The 10,910-nt window shown below is 35.1% G+C and overlaps 2 protein-coding genes across 2 annotated transcripts in view; one reads left to right on the forward strand and one right to left on the reverse strand.

Annotated features, from left to right (window-relative positions):
• LOC106871412 (techylectin-5B) overlaps nt 1-4,598 on the forward strand; it is a 34,709-nt gene extending 30,111 nt beyond the window's left edge. The window contains exon 2 of the mRNA XM_014917837.2: nt 3,916-4,598. Within this exon, the coding sequence (XP_014773323.1) occupies nt 3,916-4,547 (632 nt within the window). The 3' untranslated portion in view covers nt 4,548-4,598. The remainder of the gene's footprint in view (nt 1-3,915) is intronic.
• The window catches only part of LOC106871411 (protein disulfide-isomerase TMX3), a 121,624-nt gene that overhangs the window by 56,687 nt on the left and 54,027 nt on the right, over nt 1-10,910 (reverse strand). Inside the window, exon 9 of the mRNA XM_014917836.2 lies at nt 10,312-10,477. Within this exon, the coding sequence (XP_014773322.1) occupies nt 10,312-10,477 (166 nt within the window). The remainder of the gene's footprint in view (nt 1-10,311; nt 10,478-10,910) is intronic.

Consider the following 10,910-nt stretch of genomic DNA (forward strand, 5'->3'; position numbering starts at 1 on the left):
ATATATATATATATATATATATACATATACACACACACACATATCAGGTCACTTTTAGTGCTACTGGTAACATGTAATCTAGTGCAAACCGGTCACATGGTAAGGGCGTTATTGACTAAATCAGCAACCCTACTACGCCTTCTTGGTAATGTGGGCAGTTTTTGTTGGACACCCTACAGGACAAAAAACAAAAACGGTCAAAAGAAGGATGAATACAGTGGAGTCAATGCTCAATCAACAGCTGGGAGTGAGAGAAACCGGTCTTTCTTTAGACATCTCTCTAGGAGAAATGAAACTGACATACCACCTGCAAATTTGTTTGTATCCAAGACTAGTTCTTCATTTCTGACAAATACACATGTTGTTTAGACAGTAAGACTGACCCAACACAAAGGGTTTCTTCACTTTAAAAAGATTCATGTACAAACAATGCTTGATTTTTAGCATCTCTATTATGTGTTACATACTATGGCTGGCTATAGCCAAAAAAGGCGAAACAATCATTGAAAAATTCCATGATGGAATGGAGGCTTGTTTCAATATTAAGTTACAGCCATCATGTGTGTGTGTGCGCACGTGCACGCGTGTGTGTGTAGGAGACTGAGACTCCTGGCTGCTTGCTGTGTCAGAGAAGACATGTCAAGCTAAATAAGAGCATGATTGTCCTTGAATACAAGCATGACCCCGGCATCCCTCTCCTAATGAGCATTCCTAATGCTGCAGGCTCATGAGTACTAGGGCCACATAAAAAGCACCCTACCAGTGCTGCGTGAAAGCACCCTATACACTCTGTAAAGTGGTTAGCATTAGGAAGGATACCCAGCCATAGAAACTATGCCAAAACAGACATGAAGCCTGGACAGCTCTTCAGCTGGCCAGCTCCTGTCAAACCATCCAACCCATGCCAGCATAAGCATAAAACGTGGTTATGTGATGATGAATGGGGTTGGCCACACTTGCTCATGTAATTGATGGTTTGTTGGCTTTTATGAAACACATGTACATTATATAAAACATTAATGCCAATAACATTTTCTGTGTTCTTTTTTATATATGGTGCATAACCCTCAAACACAATCTTATCTGGAATTCTGAGGACAGTCCAACCATGATGGAAATAGCTGAGTGTGAAGTCAATCTACCATATATATATATATATATGTATGTACGCATATATGTACACACACACACACGTGTGCACGTACACACACACACACACATGAATATGTGTGTGGGTGTGTGTATGTATTGTTTGTGTACACAAATGTATGTATGTATATATACATATACATTCTATATATATATGTGTGTGTGTGTGTGTATATATATATACACACCATTTTATATACATAGGATTTTAAATGCAAACAACTTATCAGGGAGATCATTTTTTACTTAATTTCGTTCATTAATCTTATCAGAAGATACAAGTTTATTTCTACTATCAGATTTTACTTTAACTTGGAAAGGGTTAAAATCCAATATTAGAAACCATAAAAACTCTAAAGATAAGTTCATATTTTCTGATAAAACTAATAACTCATATGAAATAAATAGTGATCTGCAGGATAAGTTTCTTGCATCTAAATCCTGTGTATATTTATCTCTCACTGGGGGAGAGAGTACTTTTTTTGTTGATCCCACCAATAACAGAAAAGTACACTATATATATATAGTGTGTGTGTGTGTGTGTGTATATTATGCAGTTGAGAAGAGCTGTGTAAAGAAGTGCAAATTTCCAACTGTTGAGGGAACCTGTGGAAGAGGTAGACAAAGGAAGACATGGGATGAGGTGATGAAGCATGATCTTCGAATGTGGGGTCTCATGGAGGCGATGACAAGTGATCAAGACCTTTGGTGATGGCTGTGCTTGAGAAGACTTGTCAAGCCAAGTGAAATTGTAACTGTGGCTAGTAACGGTGACATACGACGGGCTTCTTCCAGTTTCCGTCTATGAAATCCACTCACAAGGCTTTGGTTAGCCCGAGGCTATAGTAGAAGACACTTGCCCAATAAAAGAGCAATAAAGACAAGGATGAGAGAGTGCAATGTATAGTGAAAAGAAGAGAGAACCACTACCAACCTCAGTCATATTAGTAGCACTGTAAAACTGCAACTGAGTAGAGGGGAATGAATAAGTGGCATAGATGCCAGAAGTAAGAACAAGAAAAATTATGGACATAGACAAAAGGGGACTGGGTGACAGTGGTATGGGCAATAGACACCTGAATGATAGAGATATGTGGTGCAACAGATAAGAGATTGAGGAGCAAGTGATATTGGCATTAAAGGGGTTAGGGTTATCAAAGAAGTCAATGATATAGACTAGATGGTGAGCAGATATGCATGCATACTTACATGCTCACATGTACATAGCTTAACAACACCTGCTTGTGTGTGTGTGTGTATGTGTGTGTGTGTGTGTGTGTGTGTGTGTGTGTGTGTGTGTGTGTGGATAGGCAGACAGATAGATAATGAATGTATAATTTAACTTCTAGTTTGCCGCACCTGGGCAAGGGATTGGGTCTTCTTCCACGTAGCATACTGCCAATCAACGCATGTGCATTAATGTACATATGTGTAAGTGTATATATGAGTATATGTATTTATGAGAGAGAGAGAGAGAGAGGAAGTGTGTGTGTGTGTGTGTGTGTTAAGCATTTTGTTTATATCTTCATTAGGAACAAAGGAGGCTTTCTATGTATTTTGATCTTCTACTTTTCTGGAGCACAACATGGTGGTCTCTTCACTTCCTAAAAGTCTAGAACATCATTCACAGTATCATGAAGGATGTATTTTGATGTGTGTGTACGTACTCATGCATTAAAGCACACACCAGTGAACATTATAGCCTTATATTGTTCTTACTATAAGAAGCATCAATGAAACAGAAACAGTTACGACTAATCTCAGAGGCTTCAGGCTATTCAATAGAATGAACATATCAAATACTGCCCCTACAGAATATGGCTAAATACTTCATTAATTACACTGAAAAAATATTTAGCTAATTAATTACATTTGTCTGAATTGAGTGAAGAAACTGTTTTCTTTCACAAATCTTATCCTGTACTGTAATAATATATTTTCATACTATATTACACTTTAGCTGTGAAATTTCATGAATGAGGAAACCATAAGCTAGAGGCATTTTTTTCAACAGAATTCAGTATATATTCCTTACAATATGCTTTCATTAGCAATACATATTATCTACAGTGTTCCGTTTTACCAATATGAAGTCATATACTATTACATATGTTGAGTATACTTTCATATACTTTCATATTCATCATCATCATGCATTAATAAATAGGGAAATATCAACTTATTATTTAACCCTTTAGCATTTAATCCAACCCTATTTGACCCAAATATTCTACATGTTTTATGTTAAAACTGACCAGATCCAACCTCTTACACCTACCTACAATGTCATTCTAAAAATATACAAACACACCATTAAAATCTTGAAGCCACAAAATGATGTGTGATTAATTCAAAACAATGTAAATAAATAATCATTAGATTAAACAAAGAAATCTGAATGCTAAAGAGTTAAACAAAATGTGCACAATGCTGATATTTGGGCTTTAGTATTATTTCTGTTCAAAAAAACTGAAAGCAAAGTTCTACTAACAAGAATTCAGACGTCACAGTAAAAGTGCATCTCACATAATAGCAGACAGCTGACTGTTTTTTTCTGCTGATTTCTGCTAACTACAGTATAATACATATTATTTACTTTGTGCAAGAGACAAAATTCAGGCATTTCCTTTTTCACAATGTAAAGTGATATAAAATCACAAGCAACAAATCATCTCAACTGCTCTCTAACTGTTTTTTACTTGTTTTTGTACTTTTTTTGTTTTTATGCAAATGAATAACTCAACTTTGTTGTACTTTATATTTCAGATTGCCAAGATGTATATGAGCGAGGTCATACAGACAGCAGTGTTTACTACATAAAGCCTACTTACTCTTCTTGTCCTATTCCTGTATGGTGTGACATGGACACCCCACCAGGAGGATGGTTAGTCATTCAGAGACGACTGGATGGTAAATTGTCATTTAACCAAGACTGGAAAACTTACAAAGATGGATTTGGTGATGTAATCCGAGAACTCTGGCTTGGTAATGACAATATTTTTTTGCTGACAAATCAAGCACATTACCAACTGCGTATTGATTTGTGGGACTTTCAAGGAAACCGTGTTTATGCAATATATGAAACCTTCAAGATAGATGGTGAACGAGACAGTTATAAATTAAACATAGGCAAATACAAAGGCAGTGCAAAAGATAGCTTCGGTAAACACAATGGACTTTTGTTTAGTACATCAGATAAAGACAATGATAAATGGAGCCAATATCACTGTGCTAAAGAATGGGAGGCTGGCTGGTGGTTTACTAACTGTTGGTTTGCTATTCTCAATGGACCCTATTATGAGAAGGCTAATGTAAGCTATCGGGGTATATCGTGGAATGAATGGAAGCATGAGCAACTGAAGAAAACGGAAATGAAAATACAACCGTTTAAATCATAACTTAAATTAGACTGTTAATACAAAAATATAAAATAAAATTATATAATACTTTGTTGACCAGTTTGAGAGTTGTATTTATTGTAAAACTTGAATAAATATGAGACTTGTAAATATTTATATTTTTATCTGTTGAAAATAAAGTACAGCAAATATATGAAATAATGTGTAAGTTTGTCAATTACTACAATTATTGCAGGTAGTGAAATAGGTAATTAAAAATATATATCTCTGATGACTATCAATTTTTTTAATTGGACTAATTTGGAGGAAGGCCCACAAATTTTGCAGGCTGCCCAAAACTGAATACCAAAAGTCTTCAGCAAAAATTATTAGTTGATCTACATGAAATTTTAATCCCTCTATAAATGCTTCCATACATAATTCAAATAAATCAGTTTACAAATGAAATTGTACAGAACACAGGCAAATAATTGGTTATCAACTTAAAATATCTAATGTCTTATATATCCATGATTAATGTTGATGTATTGTATTCTAATATTGTCAGTAGTTCTCTAGCATTAGATTATGATGTATTGTGATACAGCAACCAACATATATAGTGCTTGCAGCAGGAAGCTTTAAATAAGGAATAATAATGCCTTTTGTCTATTTTTTAAATGATTGTTGTCTGTAAGACTAGTTACAACACCTCAGAATTAGAAATAAGAATTTTGCAAATGTTTAACTGCTTGATGCATTTCTTTTTCCCAAACATCTATATTTCACTGCAGGAAAGAATTCTAGATAAGCCATAACACAATCTGACAATAACGAACAGTGCAACACTCATGCAGTGTTTGCACAGCACTTGCAGTTACAATCCAAAAATAGATGAAAACAGAATAATAAAGTTAAGCATGATGAGCATAAGAATTATTCCTTTAAGTTAATATATATTTTTATACATTTGTTGCCATCTAACACCACTCAACTTAAGCCAAGCATACCTAAGGTGTGTAAGTAATCAGATAAACGATTAGCATGATTCACAGGTCCAGCACTTTAGGCATACAAAGCTTCTGTTTGGTGGAGAGGACTACAGGAAGCACTCCAACATGGATGCAATAGATTATTGTTCACCTACACTGAAGAAGGCTGGGCACGCTGTTATTGCACCACTGTCCAGCCTGTCCTTGCATTACAGAAGATTTAGATAGTTGTTATAGTAAAGTGAAGTGGATTTGGTCAAAGTAAAACAGTTATTTTCCTATACAATATTACATGCAGGTATGAAATGTACAATCAATATTATCAATACCATAGATGCACAGTGGCTACAACCCTGTAAATAAAATTCCAGCTCATCATTAATTTATTACCCATTATAAATATTCCAATGCATCTCAAATTTATCTCAGAACTACCTAGATATAAATTAAACATGAAACAGAAATATTTTGATTATAGGTAACTGAAATTATTCTACAATAACTTTAAACTTAATTTTAAGCATATGGGTTGTAATAAGAGAAAATATTACTATGCGACTAAGAAGTTCACTCCAAGACCATGTGGTTAGGAGTATGGTCTTAATGTATGGACACTCAGTTGACATTCTCCACTATAGCCTTGTGAGTGGAACTGGTAGTCAGAAACTAAAAGCCTGTTTCATACATACATACATATATATATATATATATATCAACATTGTTTAACATCTGCTTTCATGCTGGCATGGGTTGGATGGTTTGACATGGAGCTGGCTAACAAGGAGCTGTTCAGATTCCAACTGTCTGTTGTGGCATGGTTTCTAAGGCTGGATGCCCTTCCTGATACCAACCACTTAACAGAGTGTGCTGGGTGCTTTTTACATGCCACTGGCATGGGTGCATTAATGCAGCACTAGCACGGGTGCTTTTTAAGTGGCACCAGCACCTGAAAAGACAAGCCTGTATGTGTGGAAGACAGCAATTTTACTTAGCTTGACATATCTTATCAAGTACAGCAAATCACATCTCCTAGTCCCATATATATATATATATATATATATATACACACACACACACACACACACACACACACACACACACATATAATGTATGTATCTAAGCATGTATGGTAAACGTGCATGCTGATTGCAAGCAAATACCTAACCCTTCACAGAAACAATATCATTCATTTGCAGTTTACTGCAAAAGCAAGTCTGGGATTCTTGATAGGTCTTGACATGTAAGTGCTAATTGTTAACAAGTGCATTAGACAAAATATAAGATGATATATAAAATACTATCTCGATAAAATTATTTTAAAAAATTGTTTGTTAAATAAACGAAATGACATTGTTTAAAGTTGGCCAGTTGTAACTGGATACAAAATTGAATGCAAAAAAAAAATGGTGAAAATTTTACAATATAAGTAACCAACTAAAGAAAGGAATGACTTTCATACCCAATTATATACACATTGGTAAATTAGGAAGAATAACAAAACAGAATATTGGAAAAGAAGCAGTATGTAAAATGTTACAAAACTTAAATGGGAAACAAAAGAGTGAAAAGTAGGATGGAATAATGTAGAAGGTAGCAAGAGAAAGAAAGAAATAAAAAAGAGAGAGAAGGAAGAAGAAATAACTATTTTATGCACATGGTTCCAGAAAAGAAATACTCTGATATGCAGTTCCTTCTTATAAGTTCAAAATAAGCAGAGGAGTGGGCCAAATACTGACTAGCTGAAAAATGTGCAAATGCAGCTAATTTTTAAAAATTAATAATGTTACTGCATTCATCATAAACTGTACTAAATATGCATAACTATTAAAAGGAAATACTAATTTTTTATAAGTGTAAACACCTAATGCAGTTCCATACACACAGGATACAAAACTGTTTGGTATAGATTTAATTACAACTATTTGCTAAAGTAATGAAACAAAAATATAGGCCAACTAGAATGTCAGCGGAGGGGTACCATTTATTTATATTTATGCATTCTACAGTACAATATATTTAGACGAATTTAGAGTTGTGGAGCACCAGAGTGATTCTTTTAGTTTTACCATCTTGAACCAACGGAGAGCAAATGAATAAAAATTAGCACCAATTTTCCTCAGAAAAAATATCTCAAACCAAATTTGTTTCATGTAAGACATTTAAAAGCAAGACTATAGGTAAGTATACTGAATAAAATAGAGAAACCAATCATTACAGCCAGGTAAAAAAATGTACATAACTTAAACATTTGATTGTTTGATAATTTTTTTTATAAAAATGTATATTCTTATTAGCACATTCAAAAACTATACTTAGCTAGTTGTACTAGGAAGATTTTTTTTTAGTACTTTCTGACCCCTCTATATTTGTACTTGTATAAGTATTTGTAGCAGCATTCACCTGGGATGGGTTGAGCCAGTTCCAACCATAGAATACACAACAATGTGAACAGAAGCAGACCACACTCAATAATCACAGACATTCATATATCAATATGAAAGAGGTTTTATGATTCCATGTCCTACCACACCATGAAACTGTCAAGTTGAAAGCTGACCCATTTTTCACGTAGGTGGTCAAAGGCAACAATGATTGAACTTATGACATAAACAACTTAGCAAGCACACTTTTATAAATGACAAAAAATATTATTATTAATACTCTTGCTTTTTTCTTTTTCTACATTATCAACATAACTCAATACAATAATCTTTCTTCTTCACACACAATTTTCAAGTGAACGAAACAAAAGAACAAAAGACATGGTATTGTGTTGTTTCCTGAAACCAGATACTTCACCCTAGGTAGTTTAAGTGATATATTCAATCCACACTTAAGTATTGAGAAGTGCATCCAACAATAAAGAAACTATTTGTGCAATCCATGCAAACACCCAAATGTAATAAAATTAATATTTTAGGAAAGCATACAAAAAATTGCTCTTTTATTCAAAAAGAAAAAAAATGTTACACTTCATAACTTAACAGCAGTTTGATATAATTTATCTACTCCCAGCATAATCAAATAATGCAGATCATGGCCTTATCTAAAGAAGTTTGAAATGTCACAGAATTTTAACTCTTTCAGGTAACTAAAATACTCAGAACACTGATTAGATAATCCACAGATCACTAAACTTCTCCATCTCATTTGTCTTCATATATATTAAGTTTTTTTTTTTAATCAATAAATCTGAGTGACAAAAGAATTATCTATAGCTAATAGAGAAGGGACATCTACACAGTATAACAATATTTTAAAATCAGGAGATTATCAGCATCTGAAATCTACTAGACAAAACATGTGATTCTTGAATGCAATGAACAATCACCTTTATCACTTAAAATTAATCTCATCCAATAATTCAGATTCTACAAAACCACTGAAGAATTTCTTTCTCATATCACACACCCATGTGTATCATACACCAGAGAATAATAAGAAATGCAATCTTTTATTTTCCTTTAGCATCAGTGAGTTTTCCATTCTATCTGATACAAGAATGTTTCAACAAAGCCATCTGCTAGTTTCATTCAGCACAATCAAACTTGATGAGAAACTTTCCTACACAACATCATAACATGTGTTGACAGAACCATATCCAAATCCTGTTCTTTTCAATCAGAATCTGAAAGCTCAGTCATTTCTTCACCCTCTCTGCTTCACTGAAGTTCCCTTACTTTCTTTCATTTTCTCTCAAATCACTAACAAACAACTCAAAATTTAACATTAACATCACTGCATTGTTATTTCTTTTTCCCTTGCTAATAAAAAGAGAATCATGGCCTTTCATTTGTAGACTAACATCACCATCATCATCATCATTTAATGTCCGCTTTCCATGCTAGCATGGTTTGGACGATTTGACTGAGGACTGCCAAGCCAGAAGGCTGCACCAGGCTCCAATCTGATCTGGCAGAGTTTCTACAGCTGGATGCCCTTCCTAATGCCAACCACTCCGAGAGTATAGTGGGTGCTTTTACGTGCCACCGGCACGAGGGCCAGTCACACAGTACTGGCAATGGCCATGCTCAAAAAGGTGTTTTTTACGTGCCTCCTGCATGGGAGCCAGTCCAGTGGCACTGGCAACGTCCTCGCTCAAATGATTTTCTAATGTGCCACCACCACAAGTGCTAGAAGGCGACTGTGGTAACGATTACTCTCAAATGGTGTTATTTACGGGTCACTAGCATGGAAGTCAGACAGCTGCTTTGGCAATGAACACGCTCAGACAGTGCTGTTAGTGCTCCACTGGCACAGGCGCCAGTCATTGAGTATGGTCCAATTACAATTTCAATTCCGATTTCACTTGCCCCAACAGGTCTTCGCAAGCAGAGTTTAGTGTTCAATGAAAGAGAGGATGGCATGGGTGCCAGTCGTCGAATTCGGTTCGATTTCAGATTTCAAATTTCAAATTCCAAATTCACTTGCCTTAACAGGTCTTTGCAAGCAGAATTTTTAGTGTCCAATGAAGTAAAGATACGAATAAGTGAGCTGGCTACACTTCTGGCAGAGGTCACAGATTATGCTCTCACTTGCCTTGCCGGGTCTCCTCACCTACTGCATATTTCCTAAATGTTATTGATGCATTAAGTAATAAGTAATGTAGCAGCCAGTCTTTTACTTGTTTTTGATATTGGTATTGGTGGTGTGGGCTTTAGGGTTAGGATTTTTCATTTACACATATTAGCAGTAAAATATATGTGACAATTTTCTTCATCTCAAAATTTTCCTCAATTTGTATAAACTTACATCTTAATTAGCTGTAGCAACTAAAATACAAATAATTAAACAAAGTTCATAGATAATGAGATTTAAAAATTAATACTTACCGGGCATTAATTTTTCTATTTTTACTGTCTTCTTTATTATAAGCAGTAATTACTAGAATTTTCTTTAGCTCCACCATTTCATTGAGAATATTGGCAGTAACTGTAGGGTATGCGAGGTAGCGTTCTTTAACTACCCACTCATCAAGTTCAGACATTGATGGTTCGCCTGTTTCAAAAGAAAAATTCCATGACAAATTTTGAAAACAATTTTATTTTTTATTTTTCAAGTCTACTTTTTCTTCATTTACACACACACACTCTGAAGCCATGTGTGTGTGTTGGGGGGGGGGGTACATTTGTATGTTCATATGTATGCATGCTCAAATGTATGTTGTTGGTACTCCGTTGCTTACGACGTCAAAGGTTCCAGTTGATCCGATCAACGGAACAGCCTGCTCGTGAAATTAACGTGCAAGTGGCTGAGCACTCTACAGACACGTGTACCTTTAACATAGTTCTCGGGGATATTCAGTGCGGCACAGTGTGACAAGGCTGACCTTTTGAATTACAGGCACAACAGAAACAGGAAGTAAGAGTGAAAGAAAGTTGTGGTGAAAGAGTACAGCAGGGTTCGCCACCATCCCCTGCCGGAGCCTCGT

This window comes from Octopus bimaculoides, chromosome 1 (assembly GCF_001194135.2).
Source record: "Octopus bimaculoides isolate UCB-OBI-ISO-001 chromosome 1, ASM119413v2, whole genome shotgun sequence".
Lineage (NCBI taxonomy): Eukaryota > Metazoa > Mollusca > Cephalopoda > Octopoda > Octopodidae > Octopus > Octopus bimaculoides.